The sequence below is a fragment of the Mandrillus leucophaeus genome, unplaced genomic scaffold (genome assembly GCF_000951045.1).
Source record: "Mandrillus leucophaeus isolate KB7577 unplaced genomic scaffold, Mleu.le_1.0 Scaffold64, whole genome shotgun sequence".
Lineage (NCBI taxonomy): Eukaryota > Metazoa > Chordata > Mammalia > Primates > Cercopithecidae > Mandrillus > Mandrillus leucophaeus.
In genome coordinates, this window is record NW_012106919.1 from 7503588 (window position 1) to 7523611 (window position 20024).

The 20024-nt window shown below is 37.1% G+C and overlaps 1 protein-coding gene across 1 annotated transcript in view; it reads right to left on the reverse strand.

The window, feature by feature from the left end:
- The window catches only part of SPAG17 (sperm associated antigen 17), a 242530-nt gene that overhangs the window by 93815 nt on the left and 128691 nt on the right, over positions 1–20024 (reverse strand). The window contains exons 20-23 of the mRNA XM_012000865.1: positions 19204–19295; positions 7299–7535; positions 6229–6340; positions 4784–4936 (exon numbers count right to left, since the gene is read on the reverse strand). Of these exons, the coding sequence (XP_011856255.1) occupies positions 4784–4936; positions 6229–6340; positions 7299–7535; positions 19204–19295 (594 nt within the window). The remainder of the gene's footprint in view (positions 1–4783; positions 4937–6228; positions 6341–7298; positions 7536–19203; positions 19296–20024) is intronic.

Genomic DNA, 20024 nt, shown 5'->3' on the forward strand with positions numbered 1-20024 from the left:
TTTGACACTTCACCAAAGAAGATATACAAATGGCAAATAAGCATATGAAAAGATGCTCAATATTATTTGTTATCTGGAAAATGCAGATTAAAACAACAAGATACCACTAGACACCTTATAGAATGGAGAAAATCCAAAACAACAAATAATGGTGAGGATATAGAGCAACAAGAACTTTCTTTCATTGCTGGTGGGAATGCATAATGGTACAGCCAATTTGGAAGATAGTTTGGTGGATTCTTCCAACATGAACATACTCTTACCCTATAATCCAAAAGTCACACTACTTGGTGTTTACCCAAGGGAGTTGAAAACTTATGTCCACACACAAACCTGTACACGAATGTTTGTAGCACCTTTATTCACAATTGCCAAAAGCTGGAGGCAACCAAGATGTCCTTCAGTAGGTGAGTGGGAAAATAAAATTGTGGCACATCTAGACAATGTAGTATTATTAATTTTCAAAAGAAATAAACTCTCAAGCCATGAAAAGACATGCAGGAAACTTAAATGCATATTACTAAATGAAAAAATTCAATCTGAAAAGGCTACATAGTGTGTAATTCCAACTACATGATATTATGGAGAAAGCAGAACTATGGACACAGTAAAAAGATCAGTGATTATCAGGGGTTAGGAAGGAGGGAGAGATGAATAGACAGAGCATAGATTTTTAGGGCAGTGAAACTTCTCTGTATGATACTATAATGGTAGACACATGGCCATTATACATTTGTTCAAACCCTTAGAATGCACAACACCAAGGGTAATGTAAACTATAGACTCTGGGTGATAATGTTATGTTAAGGTAGGTTCATTGACTGTAACAAATGTACCACTCTGGGTGAGGAATGTTGATAGTGGCGGAGGCTGTGCATGTGTACGGGAAGAGGATGTTGAGAAATCTCTGTAACTTCTGTTCAATTTTGTCATGAACCTAAAACTGCTATAAAAAAATAAAGTCTGGTAAAGTAAAAAGATAATGCTTAATATCCAGTAGGGTTCAGTTCACGAAAATTGGTATCTTCATGCACTATTAATAAGAGAGTGTATTGGTAGAACCTTGAGAAGAAGAACGGGCAATAAGCCATTTAATGGAGTGGAGTGGACAGAGACAAGAGTATTAGTCAGAAGAAAGAAACCACTAAACAAACAGAACACATGCTCAGCGAAATATAAATTATAGAAAAGTTAGCTAAATGCTTGAATTTTTTAAAGTACATAAGGATATTTTGAAAAGCACTTTCTAGAATTTAAAAATATACTTTCCTAACCAAACCATTCATAATCAGTAGATGACTTGAAGGGAGAATGGTTACTTTTGAGATTCAAATGAGTTTCTTCGAAACTCAAGCGAAAAAATTATTTCAAAACAAAGCAGGCTAGGCACAGTGGCTCACACCTGTGATTCTGGCACTTTGGAAGGCTGAGGCGGGAGGATTGCTTGAACCCAGGAGTTTGAGACAGGCCTGAGTAACATGGTGAAACCCATCTCTACAAAAAATACAAAAGTTAGTCAGTCATGACGTGCCTTTAGTCCCAGCTACTTGGGAGGCAGAGGTGGGAGGATCCCTAGAGTCCAGGAGTTTGAGGCTGCAGTGAGCTATGATTGCGCCACTGCACTCTAGCCTCAGCAACAAAGTGAGACCCTGTCTATAAAACAAACAAAACGAAACTCAGAGCAAACATTTAAAGAGATAGTATGTTTATATGAAAAACAACATGAAAATGGCCTTTTTCTGAAAAGGGCCCGATAGTGATTGTTTTAGATTTTATAGGCCAGGTATATGGTGTTTATCACATTTTCTTCTTTGCTTTTGTTTCTTGAACTATTCTTTACAAATGCAAAAACAATTCTTAGTTCATGGGCCATACAAAAGACGTAAAAGATTTGGAGGATAAACATATGCAAAGTGTGGCTTTTACAGAAGGAAAAAAGGAACAAAAGAAGAAGAACAAAAATTAAATTAACAACCAAATTAAAATTTCCTGACCTAAAGCTGGATCTTGAGTCTTAGATTACAAGGGCTCATCAACTTCTAATGTGAAAATTACAAGATGATGCAATAGCAACTATGAATCATAAAAAGAAAGGGATGACAACCCAAGGATCCTGTATCCAGCCAAGACGTCCTTCCAGATATCCAGAGACGCATAAACATTGAGAGGGCATACTATCGTGTGCCTCATGTGAAGAGAAAACTTGATAAAACTAAACAAAAATAAATAAACCAGGACAGAAATGGAAAAGAAGAAAGCAAGCAGTGGTGGGCAATGACCATTCCTCTCTGCATCCTCATCTGTCTCCCTGTCTGTTGATCTGTTGTAGATCCATCTAGATTAGGGATTAGCAAACCTTTTCTGAAAAGGGCCTGATAGTAAATGTTTTAGGTTTTATAGGCCAGGTATATGGTGTTTACGACATTTTCTTCTTTGCTTTTGTTTTATGAACTATTTACAAATGCAAAAACAATTCTTAGTTCATGGACCAAACAAAAACAGATTGTGGGGCAAATTTAGGTCAAAGTGTGCAGACTCCAGGGATAATTAAAGCTGAAATGAAAATGGAAGGTTTAATATTAGGGCTAAAAATGGGACATTAGCCAATAATGTAAAAAATAAAATAATTAAATTATTATACATATGAATATATAAATGTTTATATAAAATAATATATACATACACGAATATATATACATACATGAACAACTATACAATATAAACATATTGGTAAATTGTTTACCAATTTATAGAAGAGTTAGCTAAATGCTTGAATTTTTTAAAGTACATAAGGATATTTTAAAAAGCACTTTCTAGAATTTAAAAATATACTTTCCCAACAAACCGTTCATAATCAGTAGATGACTTGAAGGAAAGAATGGTCACTTTTGAGATTCAAATGAGTTTCTTAGCAACTCAAGTGAAAAAATTATTTCAAAACAAAGCAGGCTAGGCATGGTGGTTCACACCTGTGATTCTGGCATTTTGGAAGGCTGAGGCGGGAGGATTCGTAAATTGTTTACCAATATGTTTATATTGGTAAATTTATATACATATCTTCATGTAAATAAACATACATATCTTTATGTATGTTTATATTGTACACTTATTCATGTATGTATATATATTCATGTATCCAGCCAAGATGTCCTATTCATATAATTCTATGTAAACATACATGAAACTATGTATGTTTACATAGAGTTTTATAAATATAACTAAATATATTGATTTATTTTGGTGGAAATCACCTAAGTATGCAAAACATGGAAATAAGTAAACTATAATTATATACCGATAAAAAATTAAATCATCAAAAAAATCTTGCTTTCAAATAATATTTAATGAATATGAAAATGCTCATGAGGATAAAGTAAGAAAGAAATACATTATTAGCAGAGGTCATCACTGTGGTGGCAGAATTATAGACAATGGTTATCTTCTTTAAGTATTTCCATATTTCTCAATTTTTAATAATAATCCATATATCTTTGTATCAGGTAAAACAAATAAGTCATTTAAAATTTTCTGTGCTAAGTTTTTGGGAACATTCACACCTATCAAACATCGTGTTCTTTCTCTAGCAAAGGGCTCAGAGGAAAAAAAACATTGTGTTCTTACCTTGGGTTTAGAAAATGTCACTAAACTCATATGTGAAATTTAGTTATTGGTCATATCACTAATTTTTCCTTCCTTCCTTCCTTCCTTCCTTCCTTCCTTCCTTCCTTCCTTCCTTCCTTCCTTCCTTCCTTCCTTCCTTCCTTCCTTCCTTCCTTCTTTCCTTCCTTCCTTCCTTCCTTCCTTCCTTCCTTCCTTCTTCCTTTCTTTTTTTTTCAGCATCTCTCTCCATTATCCAGGCTGGAGTGCAGTGGTGCGATCTTAGCTCTGCAATCTCTGCCTCCAGAGTTCAAGTGATTTTCATGCCTCAGCCTCCTGAGTGGCTCACCACCACACCTGACTAATTTTTGTATTTTTTGTAGAGACAGGGTTTTGTCATGTTGGTCAGGCTGGTCTCGAACTCCTGAGCTCAAGGGATAAGCCCGCCTCAGCCTCATTACAGGCATGATCCACTGCACCCTGCCCTTATATCACTAATTTGAGTTGAATACATTTAGTAACTCATTTTCTTTTGCAGGTATAATCAACACCATACTGGACAAGAAAGAAGCAATTAATTTATCTTAATGATGTTTCCTGGTACAATGGTGCTATGAAGTTTCATGGTGTTTTATCAATGGACATCCATTTGCAGCTCTCATTTCCAAGTAGGTAATGACTCTCATGGTCAAATGTATGGTTTTTCCTTGTCTTTACAACCTAATATATTTGGTGCTACAGAGGATTAAGTGATAGAGCATAGGAAGAAACCTCATCATTGCAGTGCCTATTGGAAAGAAGCTGAAACTACGGAATCACTGCGAAAGGACCTGCATCTTCGAGAATTCAGTTGGTACAAGTGCATAAACCAAAATTAAGGGCAGAATAGACATGGCAAACTCAATGATTGCTCCATAAAGATGACCAGTCTGGGTAGACTCTGTATCAAACAACTGGAATCAAAAGCTCGGTGCCCAGAGGAACAAAAGCCAAATAAGCAGCCCACTACGATGTACTATGTGTATAATAACATATTATAATACAGAATGTCAAAATACCTCAGTTACCATGTGGAAAAATTCCATGTGCTAAGGGCAAGAGGTCCATATGTATTTGTGTCAGGCAGATGGGTTCAGCGCATTGCTTAAGCATTAACCTTCACTGGCACAAAGATGCAGCTGCTTACCTGTTTCAAGATTTTGTTCCTCATCTTCTTCTTCTTCCTCTTCTAAATAATAGTCCCCTTTCTCTTCCTTTTTCACAATTTCCTTAGGGTCATTTAAATGAATTATAAAATTGTGCTTGTCCTTTATCACTCTCACTTTGATAAAAGTTGGGCCTGAGGAGGAACCATAGAATAGAAGATGGGCGATTAGGATGCCACATTAAGCTCCTCAACAAGATGGTTACACAATGCTCCACAGAAACCAACACAGGAACAGAAAACTAAACACTACATGTTCTCACTTAGGAATGCCAGCTAAACATTGAGAACACATGAACACAAAGAAGGGAACAATAGACACCAGGGCTATTTGAGGGTGAGGGGAGGGTGAGGACCAAAAACTACCTGTCAAGTACTCTGTTTATTACCTAGGTGATGAAATAATATGCAGACCAAACCTCTGCAATGTGTAATTTACCTATAGAATCAACCTGAATATGTATCCCTGAAACAAAAATAAAAAGGCAGCATAGAATATAAACCAGGGAGGGGAAATGCCTAGAGATGTCAACACCTCTGTAAGACAAAGCCTAAGGAAATAAAGTAATGGTGGAATTCCACGCATAAATGGCAGGGAGACCAAGGAGGTATTTGCAGGCCTTTTAGTCACATTTCAAACCCAATTTCAGAAGAGAAAATGAACTGGCTGAGGCAATGTATGCCTATAATCAATATTATGATTCATCAAATGATATAATTAATGTGAAATGGTTTTGCGACTTCTAAAAATTATGTGTTAGTTTTGGTAGCTATTATTATTATTGTGGTAGTTAATAAAAATTTTTCCAACAACGCTTTCTCTTTTTTAGTGTTCAGACCCATTTTTTTTTTGTTTAAAAAAAAATTGGCTATCTCCTCTCAATTTGGATTGAGCTATCAACCCTCAAAATTGACAGAACTAGGAGAAAATACTGAATTCACTATCAATCACCTGAAACTTATATGCATTGTACGCTTATGCAAATCTTAGTAAAAGCTACAATAGGTGGATGTTGGGAGCAGGTTCCAAGCTCTGTGCTCAAAAGCCACACCAGAAAAATGCAATAAACTCACAGAATGTGCTTGGTTTCTGGGATAACAAGGTGTGCTGTAATGAAAATTATTACTTAATTGCTTATTGCAGTTACTATTACTTTTTACCAATTGTATGGAAGTATTTTAATATTTTAACAACTAGAATGGTCATATTAGCATGTATCAGTTAAACTCTTGACTGACCTATGCCTTGTAGAGTCAATTACAATAGAAGAAAGTGTGAAGTCTGAAAATGCTGACTGTGGCACCTAAATGTATTGTAGGGGACAGAATAACACTCTCGCCTATCAAACTCAGGAGTAGAGGGCCCCTGGTTATCTGAAATGTATTATTATCTTTCCAGTCATTAACCAGTTGCTTTCAAAATGTACCTTTTTCAAACATTGTCTTTTCCACTTCAATCTGCCCACCATCAGAAGGATACAGGTAGTAATTTGACCCCGAGATTTGAGTAGGTGTATTTCCCATATTGTATCCGTGAAACTAGAAGAGAAAATATCATGCTTTGAATGTGAAGCTTCAATAGACAAAAATCAACTTATCAGTGTTAGCCAACTAAAGTTGCCAGAAGCTTAATTTCGCTAAGTATGTCTGTCACTTTGCAGACTCAGAGGCTAGTGTTCATATTATTTTTAGAAACATCTATGGTGTTATAACAGGCAGAATTAAAGATATTATGTTAAACTCTGTTCATCGGTACATTCTAATAACCTAGTGAAAATTGAATTATCATACTATTGTCAAGGCAGTTCAAGAAGAAATCAAGTTCTCATTCACTGGTTGTTAATTTTCTGTTTAAAGTGAACTGATGCTGGGGAGAGTGGACACTCCACTTAAGGAGGTCATATGTAGAAGATATTTTATACTGAGTGTTGCTAACAGAGGTCCAGGGGATTTAATGCATGCTAAAACTTGAGAACAACTGGTTTAGAGGAGTAGCTACAAAGCACAGGGGCTGTTAGATTTCTTTCCATTTTTTTTTCCCATTAGGTTTTCCTCATAACAGCTAGCTGAGAGAGAATTGGCAAAGGGAAGCTTTTACAAAAGCATACAAGCCAGAAACATGATTGCCCACAAAGAGACAACAAAATGTAGTCAGCAAGTGTCATCGTCTGAGACAGAAAAAGCCAACTTTTGTGTTCACTTATTTACATATATCTATAAGAGTACTTCTGTGTCAGATTTCTACCTTTACTGACCTTAGCTAGGTTCGTGGCACTCAAATGAAAAGTGACCTGAGGCTATTTTCATCTTGATGATTGACTAGAAACAAGGTTCTAGACATCAGGGGTGGAATACAGGTTTGAGCTCACTGATACCAGAAGAAACCCTAGGCCTACTGTGGTGGCAGTAAAAACAAAAGAATCTTACAATAGCTGTATTTTCCCAAAACAAATAGGAATAGCCCAAAGAGACTAAGTTTTACAGAATTGGAGCGTACTGAGTAAGTTATCTCAGGTTCTGGTTGGTGGGGGGACTCTTCTATTACTTCTTGGACCTTGACTGGTTCTTCTTTAGATTTCTCCTTGTGAGATGGTTTTTTCTTCAAAGACCTACTATCTTCTTTCTCTACGTTATCCTTGCCTTTCTTTTTACCAGCTTCTTTGCTCTTCTCTGCTTTCTTTTCTTCCCTTAAGCGCTCCTCTTCTGCTAATCGATCTTGCTCTTCTTTCCATGCCTGTAAACACATTTAAGAAATTTAAATTTAACAGGATTTTGAAATGCTTAAACATAGGTCCCATTCAGGTTCATTTTGGAGAATATTTAACATGATTTTCGTTAGTGTATCTCTGACAAATCAAAATACTGTACTAGAAACCTTGACGTCATCCTTGATTCTCTTTCTCACTCAACTTCTGTCTACTAAATCCCGCCAATTCTCCCTTAGAGATGTCTCCTCACTTCAGCTTCTTCTCTCGTGGTTTATTTTGCAATTTCCTAGGTTCAGGTCTTCATTATCTTTAGCCTGGACCATTGTAGCAGCCTCTTAACTGGTCTCCCAGTCTCCTATCCTTCACATGAGTCTGATCTTTAATTTAGGTCCTAAAGATAGTTTATTAGCAATGTGGAAGACTAGATGTTCAGAGAAACATACTTTGGACAAAATAATTCAAAAATGATGGATAAAATAGGTAAAATGATGGAGGGTAAGTCTCCCGTAAGCACTCCTAACCACAAGCCTGTCCTCACATAGACTTGTGGCCAAAATACAGATTACCTTAACATTTTATTTTAAAACAGTTATTGAAGCAGGAAAATAGGGTCTAGAGGCAGGGAACAAAAGGCTGATTCACACTTCAGCAATGACAGGAAACGTCCTCTGCTAGGGTGTAGGTCAAGTAAATGACTTTGTAACTTTACTTCGTTCTCTCCATTTACATAGAGCGTACCCCAAGTAACCAATGGAATCCTCTAGTGGGTATTTAAATTCTCAATAATTCTGTAACGGGGTCTTTGAGCTCCTATGCCTGGAACCATTCCCACACTGTGGTGTGTACTTTCATTTTCAACAAATCCCTTCATTCCTTCCTTCCTTCCTTTGTTTGTGCATTTTGTTCAGCTCTTTGTTCAAGATGCCAAGAACCTGGACTCCTCCACCGTCAACATTATGATTTGATATAAGCTCACAAATGAAAATCACAAAACACGCAGAAGTAAACCACTTTGAGTAAGAAACAAACTGTGAAATCATATCTACAAAAACCTCAGATATTGTAATTACCAAATAGAGAATATAAGGTAAGTTTTAAAACATGCTCAAATAAATAAAAAGAAGTATTAAAAGCATAAGTAAGAAAGAGAGGATTATCAAAAATGGCAAGGTGAGTTTGAAAGACTTCTTGAAAATGGAACTGAATTTTTGAAAAGGCAGTATTTGAACAGATAATGCCTGAGACATTTAGAGAGTTGAAGAAAGACGTTCATACTAACATTAAGGAAGACCAAGAAATCAAAAGCAGGAAGTAACATTGGTGTATTGGACTTAGCTCATATTAACTTAAAAGAGTTTATTGTTAAATTTTTAGAAATTTTGTGAGCCAACTGTTAACCATGATCATCATCTAAAAATTATATAAATTTGCAATTAAGAAAATATTAAAAACAAATGCAATAAAGACTCAAAACTTACCACAATGTAAGTATTTTGTGACATTTCACTATTGTCTATGCTCTGGAGTTTATTTATGTCAATTGTAATGGTATCATGACAACATTATATGATGGTGTGCTACTGCATAGCACTGCCAACTTCAGTGTTGTCATATAGTAGCTTGAAATCAGCTATTGTAGGGGTACTTACACTACAAACACCAGCAAATGCTACAAGTCAGGACTGATTGATTGTTTATTATCTAGATTTAAGGAAGTGATGGCGATCATGTTAATAATGCAGACTAGCTGTTATATTGTTACTAGCACAGAAAGGTGAGGAAATAGTCTTCCATTATTAAAAAACGATTACTTGACTCAGCAAAAAAGTTGCTAATGTTATTGACAAATGAGTGACATATCCTTTCTTTGTTTCACTTTTGTCTTACTTGTTAACATAAATAAAAATATCAGCATTCATAGTAGAACTAAATGTGTTTATCAATTGTAACCATAGCTTGGCTAAGGATACAACAGTTTAGCAAAAATCAATTTGCAGAAATCAAAATGCTATTTGGAATTTATGGGTCGCTATATGGAATTTACATAAATAATATTATATGCTTTATTATTACATGTAACTTTTGTATTATATATATACTCTATATCAGAAACATTTATAACTTATGTACATATATGTATACTGTTGTTTTCCTAGAGTGCTACTGCTTAAGCATTTACCAGCACACCACTGAATGTTTTCAAAGCAGCTAGAGAGAAAAGATAAACTGTTCACTTTGGGAGGCCAAGGCAGGCAGATCACAAGATCAGGAGTTTGAGACCAGCCTGGCCAACATGGTGAAACCCCATCTCTACTAACAATACAAAAATTAGCTGGGGGTGGTGGTGGGCGCCTGTAATCCCAGCTACTCAGGAGGCTGAGGCAGGAGAATCGCTTGAACCCGGGAGGCAGAGCTTGCAGTGAGACGAGATGGCGCCACTGCACTCCAACCTGGGCAACAGAGCAAGACTCTGTCTCAAAAAAAAAAAAAACAAAAAAAAACAAAAAACCTGTCTATGAAAGAATGACAAATTAGATGGACAGTCAACTTGTTAACACCTACAATGTGTCAGCAAGGAAAATGTGGAAAAATATCTTCAGAGTTGATATGGTTTGGATTTGTGTTCCTGCTCAAATCTCATGTCGAATTATAATCCCCAGTGTTGGAGGAGGAGCCTGGTGGGAGGTGATTGGATCATGGGGGCAGATTTCCCCCTTGCTGTTCTTGTGATAGTGAGTGAGCTCTCTGGAGATCTGGTTGTTTAAAAGTGTGTAGCACCTCCCCCTTCATTCTCTTCCTCCTGCTCCACTCATGCAGGATGTGCCTGCTTTCCCTTCCCCTTCAGCCAGGATTGTAAGTTTCCTGAGGCCTCTCCAGGCATGTTTCCTGTGGAGCCTGCAGAACCGTGAGCCAATTATATCTCTTTTCTTAAAAAATTACCCAGTCTTAGGTAGTTCTTTATAAAAATGTGAGAACAGACTAATACAAGAGTGATAAGAGGAAATAAAAAAGCCAACCAAGAATTTTATAAATGAAAACTATGTTTAATGAGTAAGGGCAAAATAAAGTCATTTTTCAGATAAGTAAAAACTGAGTTTAATAGCAACTGTGATATTGGGGTATAATAAGAAACAGATATTTGGTCATCTTTCCTGGCTCCTGGCACAGAGCCCCTAAGTCCCTTGGAATTTCATAAGTGATAGGAGCATCTTTTGCTCTAATGAGGCAACTCTTGTCATGTTCTTCAGGATAGGATGTGGGCTGTCCAGAAAGACCAAACCTTGATTAGAAGTTTGGGACTTTCAGCCTCATCCCCAAACCCCTCAGGAGGGAGGAGGAGCCAGAGATTGAGTTAATAATCTATCACGCCTGCATGATGAAACTTCCATAAAAACCTCTAAACGACAGGGTTTGGAGAGCTTCTGAACTAAGATGGTGAATGCATCCAAGCTCTGGGAGAATGACACACTCCACTTCCATGGGGACAGAAGTTCTTGTGCTTGAGACTCTTCTGGATCTTGCTGTATGTACCACTTTATCTGGCTGTTCATTTGTATCCTTTATAATATCTTTTTATTATCAACCAGAATAGTAAGTACAGTGTTTTCCTGAGTCTTATGAGACATAAGCTTTCTAGCTAGTTATCAAACCCAAGGAGGTGATTGTGGAAACCTCCAAATGAGTAGCCAAGTCAGACAGAAGTGTGCGTACCCTGGGTACCCAAAAATTGTTACTTGCGATTGGCATCTGAAGAGGAAGCAGTCTTGTGGGAGTGAGTTAATCTACAAGGTCTGTGCTAACTTTGGGTAGTTAGTATCAGAATGGAATTTCATTGTAGAACACCCAATTGGTGTCTGGAAAGTTGCAGATTCAGTTGGTGTGGCAAAAAAAACCACCCACAAATTTACTGTCAGAAGTATTGTGAGTAAAACAGTTCATAGCAACAAACCCCCCGTAAAAGAACTTCTAGAGCAAAGACTCCTGAAACATAAAGAAGAAATGCCCAAGGAAACAAATGGTAAGCATGGAGATAAAGCTAAAACAACATTGACCATGTAAGACAATTACAATGAGGTCGGGCACGGTGGCTCACAGTTGTAATTCCAGCACTTTGAGAGGCCCTGGAGGAGGTTTGCTTGAGCCCAGGAGTTCGAGACCAGCCTGGGCAACATAGTGAGACTCCATCTCTACAAAAATTAAAAACTTAGCTGGGCATGGTGGCACACTGCTATAGCCCTAGCTACTTGGCAGGCAGGCTGAGGCAAGAGGATCATTTGAGCCCAGGAATTTGAGGCTGCAGTGAGCTATGATCATGCCACTGCACTCCAGCCTGGGTGACAGAGCCAGACTCTGTTCCTAAAACAAAAAGTAATAAATAAATAAATAAATAAATGAAACAATTACAATGATAATGTTTAACTTGTAGGAAGACAAAAAAAAATCAAGATAAAACTTAAGCATCAGTTTAAATCATTTTAATAGTTCCTGGAATTGTTCTGAAAGAAAAAAATATTTTGTTAAGTTTAGATTTCATTAAATTATACTGAAATCAAGTTAAATTGAAATGATATAACAAGTTAAATTTCTACAGCAATCACTAGTAGGAAGAAAAATTGCATACATATTAAACTTTTCCTATAAACGGCCAGAGAGTCAATATTTTAGGGCCAAGAGGCAATATCAAGGACATCCATGTAGGTACTTATGCAATGAGAGAGAAAAGAAATTTATACAACTATTTTACTGACAAATAATTGAGTACAATTTTTAGTAACAAGAAAAATAGAATTCTTTTTTTGTGTTGGGGGGATAACATTTCACTTATTTAGAGTGAAAATCAAAGTTCCCTATTATCAAAGTGATTGCAAAATGAAAAGAGGAAAATAAACTTAATACAAAGAAAGCAAGAAAGGAGGAAAAGAAAGGATCATAGAGAATATATAAAATACAAAATAGGTTAGTTGAATAAATCCCGAACACGTCATTAATCAGAATAGATAAAATGGAGTCTACTTTCCTGCTAAACATCAGTGTTCATCAGACAAGACTTTTAAACATCTATTTGTAGTCCTTGTTTACAAGAAACACACTTAAAATATAGTTTTTGTTGCTCTTGTGAATAAAATTTATTATTTGTTATGTTTTCTAATTGGTTATTGCTGGTGAATAGGAATGCCAGTGATTGTTTTCAACGTTCATCTTGTCTACACCTGCACTTCCTCAATTCTTTTTAAAGTCAACACAGAGTGACATCAGCGAGATGGTGGAAAAGGACTTTCCAGAACTCATCCCTCACAGAAACATGGATTTTAGCAACCACCCACACATGAAAATACCTTCACAAGAGCTAGGAAATCCAGGTGAGAGAGTATAGCATCTTAATGTAGCTTGGAATTAAGAAGACACAGGCTGGTATCTGCAGATCACCCCTCCACACCTGCCCCAGTGCCAGGCCAGCCCCTGCAGACTCAGGCTCTAGGCCCACCTCACTGTCAGGCCCACTTCAGTGGTCCCATCATTCAGGCTGCCTCTAGCACCAAGCTGGCTCCCCGTGGCCCCAGGCTTCAGGCCTGCTCCGGTAGACTCAGCCTCTAGGTCCTTCCCGATGCTAGGACAGTTCTCAGATCCCAGACTTCAGGCTGGCTCATGCAGATCCAGCTTCCAGGCCCTCATCATTGCCAGGCCAGCACCTATGCTTTCCAGTTGCAGACTGGCTACTGCTGACTCAGGACCCAGTCTGCCTTAAAACCAGGCAAAACTCTGCAGCCCCAGACTCCAGACGGGCGAGTGCAAAACCTATCCTCCAGGAACCCCTGGCACCTGTTAGTATCCAAAAACTCAGCCTCCAGGCCGGCCCTGTGAACACAGACTCCAGACTTGCTTAGTGCCAGGTCATCCCCTGTGGCACCAGGTTTCAGACCAGCCCCTGAGGCCTCATGTTCCAGCAGACATGAGGTCCAGGACTGCTCTAGCAGACTGAGGTTCCAGGTCCATCCCAATAGACCCAAGCACTGGGCTGGTTCCTGTGAACCTCAGTTCTAGGGTCACCCCTGCAGAGTCAGGTTGCAGGCTGACCACATGGTTCTAGGACCCAGGCCTGTCCTCATGGCTCAGCACCACGTCAGCCCCGTGCTCCAGGCTGGTGCCCAAAGCCCCAGGCTACAGTGGACCCAGGCTTGCCTCCATGGACTCAGGCTCCATGCCCATCCTTGTGGACCTATTTGTAGGCCCATCCAAGTCTCTGACCAGTTCCTGCAGACTCAGGCTCAAGGTCTGCTCTAGTGTCAGGTCAGCACTCAAGGACCCAGGCTCCAGGCCCACCTCAGCCTGGAGGTTGAATCCAGTCAACAGATTTACCCCAGTGGACTCTGGTGACAGGCTGGCTGCTGTGGATTCAGGATCCAGGCTTGTCAGAACAGACCCAAGCTCCAGGCCCACCTCAGCAGACCCAGGCTTCAGGTTCAAGCCTTCAAACCCAGAAAAGATAAATAAAACAATTCAACTTTCTGTTAAAAAATTAATGAAACTAAATTTGTTTTTCAAAAAAATAAACATGAATAAACTTTTAGCTTAACTAAAAAAAAGAGAGAGGACTCAAATAAATACAATTGGGAAAAAAAGAGGAGACATTACAAACAGTACCACAGAAATACAAAGAATCAGCCAGGCGCGGTGGCTCACGCCTATAATCCCAGCACTTTGGGAGGCTGAGGTAGGTGGATCATGAGGTCAGGAGTTCGAGACCAAACTAGCCAATATAGTGAAACCCCCTCTCTAATAAAAATACAAAAATTAGTCAGGCGTGGTGGTGCCTGTAGTCCCAGCTACTCGGGAGGCTGAGGCAGAAGAATCGCTTAAACCCGGGAGGCAGAGGTTGCAGTGAGCAGAGATCGCACCACTGCACTCCAGCCTGGGCGACAGAGCGAGACTCCATCTCAAAAAAATACATATATAAAAATAAAAATAAATAAAATAAAATACAAAGGATCACAGAGGGTTCTATGAATAATTACACACTAATGAATTGATAACCTAGATGGAATGAATAAATTCCTAGAAGCATACAACTTACCGAGATTGAGTCATGAAGAAATATAAAACTGAACAGACAAATAACAATGAAGAGACTGAATCTGTAAGAAAATGTCTCCCATCATGAAAAGCCCAGGACCTGATGGCTTTACTAACGAATTATCTCAAACATTTAAAGAACTAATACAAATTCATCTCACTCTATGAAAAAAATTAAAGAGAAGAGAATACTTCCAAACTCATTTTATGAAGCCAACATTACCCTGATACCAAAGCTAGACAAAGACATTGCAAGAAAATAAAATGACAGGCCATTGTCCCTGGTGATGTTAGATGCAAAAATCCTCCAAAATATTCTAGTAAACTGAATTCAACAGCATATTTGAAAGTCTCATTCTTCATGATTAAGTGTGATTTATTCCCGGGATGCAAAGATGATTCAACATATTCAAGTCAATATATGTGACACGCCATATTACAGAATGAAGGATAAAAATCATATGATCATCACAATAGATGTGGAAAAAACATAAGACAAACTCAAATATCTTTTCATAATAAAAACTCTCAACAAAGTAGATAAAGAAGAAATGTGGTAGAGAAAGAGGAAATGTATCTCAACACAATAAAAATGTCCATGCTACCCAAAGTGATCTACAGATTCAATACAATCCCTATCAAAATTCCAATGTCATCTTTTCATATAAATAGAAAAAAATCCTAAAACTTGTAGGGAATTACCAAAGACTCCTAATTGCCAACACAATCTTGAGCAAAAATAAAAATGCTAGAGGTATTGTTACAGTAGGTAGCTAGTCAGGCATGAGCAGGGCAGATGAGGGCTGCCACCCATTACACACAACAGGAATGCCAGATGACCATCAGGTGATGGCCAGGCAGTTGTTAACTGTCTCTCTAAAATAATAATTGGTCACAGCTGGTGCCAGGGAAGGGGCGTCTCCCAGTAGATGGAAAACACCTGAAACTGGTGATCAGCTGCTTCCCAGTGAGACCTCAGGAGTTGGGTGAGTGGGCTCAAAAATGTGCGTTAAGAGGCAAAATAGTGGAGTTTAACTGGTATATGAACTTCCTCTAGGAATGCTAGACTGGTAAGGGAAGAATGTCTCAAGTGAGCATGCATACAACTCCAGAAATCATACTATGCCTGCTCCCCTCCCAAATGCTAGCAGGCCACTGCACATGTGGACAGCCCACCCCAAGGGAAGAATCATGGGAGAAGTAATGCAAGACCCTGGAGTACGCCAACATTTAAAACACCAAGTCAAAACGTCAAACTGTGCACTTGATCTCTCAAGTCACCTGCTCAGCCCTCTTCCAAGTGTACTTTATTTCGTTTCATTCCTGCTCTAAAGCTTTTTAATAAACTTTCAATTCTGCTCTAAAACTTGCCTCAGACTCTCCTTCTGCCTTATGTACCTCAGTTGAATTCTTTCTTCTGAGGAGGCAAGAATTGAGGTTGCCGCAGACCCATATGGATTCACCACCGGTAACAGTATCACACTACCTGATTTCAAAATGGTTAGCTATAAAGCTATGGTAATCAAGACACCATGGTACTGGCATAAACACACAGACCAATGGAATACAATAGAGGGCCCATATGTAAATGCACACATGTACAGTCAATTCATATTCAGCATAGATGCCAAGAACACAAAATTGAGGAAGACCAAGTTTTTCAATAAATGGTGTTGGGAAAACTGGATATCCACATGCAAAAGAATGAAATTACACTCTTATCTAATGTCCATGCATAAAAAACAACACCAAATGGATTAAAGACATAAATGTATGTCCTGAAATTATGAAACTACTAGAAGAAAACACAAGAGAAATCTCCATCACATTGTTCTGGGCAATGATGTTTTGAATATGACCTCAAAAGCACAGGCAACAAATGCAAAAATAGACAAATGGCATCACATTAGACTAAAACCTTCGCACAACAAGAAAACAATCAACAAAGTGAAGAAACAACCTATGGAATATGACATAATATTCGAAAACTTGCAACCGATAAGAAGTTAATATCTAAAAATATACCTAAGGTACTCAACTCAGTAGCAAGAAAACAAATAACCCAATTAAAAAATGAGCAAAGGACCCAAGCAGACATTTCTCAAAAGAAGGCTTACAAACGTCCCACAGGTTCAGGAAAAAAAAGCCCAGCATAACTAATCAGCAAGGAAATGCAAATTAAACTCATGATGCAATATCATCTCACACCTGACAGAATGGCTATGAGAAAAAAGACAAGATAATAAATGTTGGGGAGGATGTGGAGAAAAGAGAACCATGGTACACTGATGATGGGAATGTAAATTACCACAGCCACTATTGAAAGCAGTATGGCGGCTCCTCAAAAATTAGAATTAGAACTACCATATAATCCAGCAATCCCACTTCTGGATATATATCTAAAGGATCTGAAATCAATATCTTGAGAAGGTATCTGTATACTCATGTTTATTGCAGCATTATTTACAATAGCCTAGATATGGAATCAACCTAAACATCCATCAACAAATAAATGAATAAAGAAAATGTGAGATACACACAATGGAGTACTATTTTATGTATATATTCTATAATACTATGTATACATATATTACATTATGTACATACTACATTATGTATTATGTATGTATATATACACAAAATACATAATACATATTATATAATATATAGTTATAATATATAGTGTAATTAATATAGTGTTATATATACTGTAAATACAATACTATTACAATATATAAACCATATAATATATAATACTATTATAATATATAAACTATTATAGTATATAAAAGTATATATAGACATACACACACACACACACACACACAATGGAATACTATTCAGCCTTTAGAAAGAAGAAAATTCTGTTATTTGCGGCAACATGGATGAGCCTGGGGGACATTATATTAAATGAAATAAGCCAGGGACAGAAACACAAATAGCACATGATCGCACTTACATGTGGACTCTAAAAGAGCTGAACTCACAGAAACAGAGAGTAGAATGGTGGTTACCAGGGGCTGCAGGAAAGGGGATCGGAAAGACGTTGGTCAAAGGTTGTGAAATTTCAGTTAGACAGGAGGAATACATTCAAGAGATCTATTGTACAACATGATGACTATAGTTAATAACAATGAAATGTATACTTGAAAATTGCTAAGAAATTAGATTTTAAGTATTCTTGCCACATAAAAATAATAACTATGTGAGGTGATGCATATGTTAATTAGCTTGATTTAGCCATTATATAATATGTACATAATTCAAAACGTTATGTTGTACACCAGAAATATATACCATTTTTCTCAGTTAAAAAATAAGTAACAAAAATAAGTTTTTATAAGCCAACATAACCTTAATACCAATGCTTGTTAATAACAACACAAAAGTCTATAGACCAATTTCATTCACCATGGATATAAAAATTCCAAATAAAATGCTATCAAATCAAACCCAGATTTTTATGGAAATAACAATATGCCATGAACATATAGTACCGTAATTTTTATCTATTATGTATGTAAAGATGTTCCCAGGAGATTATTAAAATTAAAATTACTAGGTTCTACTCTCAAAGATGCAGTTAGGATGGAGTAAAGGAATGTGAATTTTACTAAGTCTCTCCTCCCACCAGACACCCTTAGGCAATTATGATATATGTAGTTATGTGGGATGAGAACTAAACTTAAGGAAACCATGAATTTTTTTATAGAAATGCAAATGCAACTTGTGTTGTTAAATCAATCTCTATAATTCAATATATCAACAAAAGAGGAAAACTAACATATATTAGTCTCCAAACAAATAAGAGAGTTTAAAAATTAATAAAATTTGGCAGCAATTAACAATAAAGTTGATGGTATGGCATATAATTTTCTTTACTATTAATATCCAGAAACCAGAGGCTCATCAAAATTAATCAACTTTGTTTAAATGTTTATTGAATTCTCATAGGGGTGGGGAAGTTGGCTCTTGCTTACCTAGTATTAAAGCTTGCAACAAAGCTATCATAATTAAAATAGTATGGCACATGCATAGGAATAATTAAGTAGGTGACTGAAACAGAATACAACATTCAAAATTGAATTCAAAGAATAAATGGGTGCCTAATATGCGATCTAATCGGCACCCAAATTCAGTGGGGAGAATTAATGTTATATTTAATTAAAAAGTACTAGTAACATAGCCTATCTGGACAAAGAAAAAGTAAGACCTTTACATTATACTATATAAAAATACATTTTAGATAGATATCTAAATATAAAAAAATCTATAAAAATATTCTAAGAGAATGCATAAAAATATATATGTATATCTCAAAGTGGAATCAACCCAGTAGAATCAATAACATAAAAGCCCTTAAACCATAATGGGAAAAACATAACAGAGTTTTTCAAAAACTGTTTAAAAATAAGCTGTAACATACACACAAAAACGCACAAATAGCACAAATCAGACACTCCTGTAAGTACCAGCAGGTCAAAAAGAGATGGTCTCCGGCTTCCAGGAAGCCATCCTCATGCTTCTTGCCAATCACTACTGCCCCAAAGGCAGCCACTATCCTGTTCTGTAATACTGTAGTTCAGTTTTGCCTGTTTTTAAACTTTATGTAAGCTGGATTACCTTGAGAGAGCCTTCTAAAATGAAAGGAATCTTTTCCTTCTCTTTTTCTTTTTCTTGATCTGATATCTCTGTTTTGCTGATTCCTTTGTAACCTATAATCAGACACAATTAAACTTCTTAGTAACTCTTAAATAAGATATCATAGAAGGACCAAATCTCTGGGTTAGATGAGATCTCAAAGGCTTTCAAGTTCAACTTCTCATTTATTTATCTCTGATTTTTTTCTTGCCATCTCTAGAATGAACATCTGAAATGGGACTGAGCCACATCAGTGATGGGGAGCTCAGTTTCTGGGGACAGTTCATTCCATTCTCAGTGTGTTGATACGTTGCAGCTTTTATCGAACTGCGGTCTCTCTCTCTCTAAAGCTTTCACCTAATAATCCTAGTTTACCACTTTAAGACTACACCGAACAAATCTAACGTTTCCATCCACATTGAAGCCCTTCTCTTGCCATTGTAGTCATTCTATTTTGAAGACTTATACTTTTCTGTACTTGAGAGACCTGAAATTGAATGCAATATCTACCAGGTACATCCAATACCAAATTAACCATTATCTAGATTTTCACAGGTTTTTGGTCTTTTCAGTAGTATTATAAAGAAAAGGCAGTAAACTCACATTTTTTATCTTACTAATAGGCAGGTGTGGCCCTAGACGTGAGTATTAGAGGGCAGCCCTACCCATTTTTTTAAAAAACGTAGTCCTATCTATTTCTTTTTCTTTTTCTTTTTTTTAGGTACTTAATGCTCTCCTTCTGGGTCCCCATCAGGACCCAGAACTGATAAGATTATACAACCATTTTGGTCGATATGGTAAAC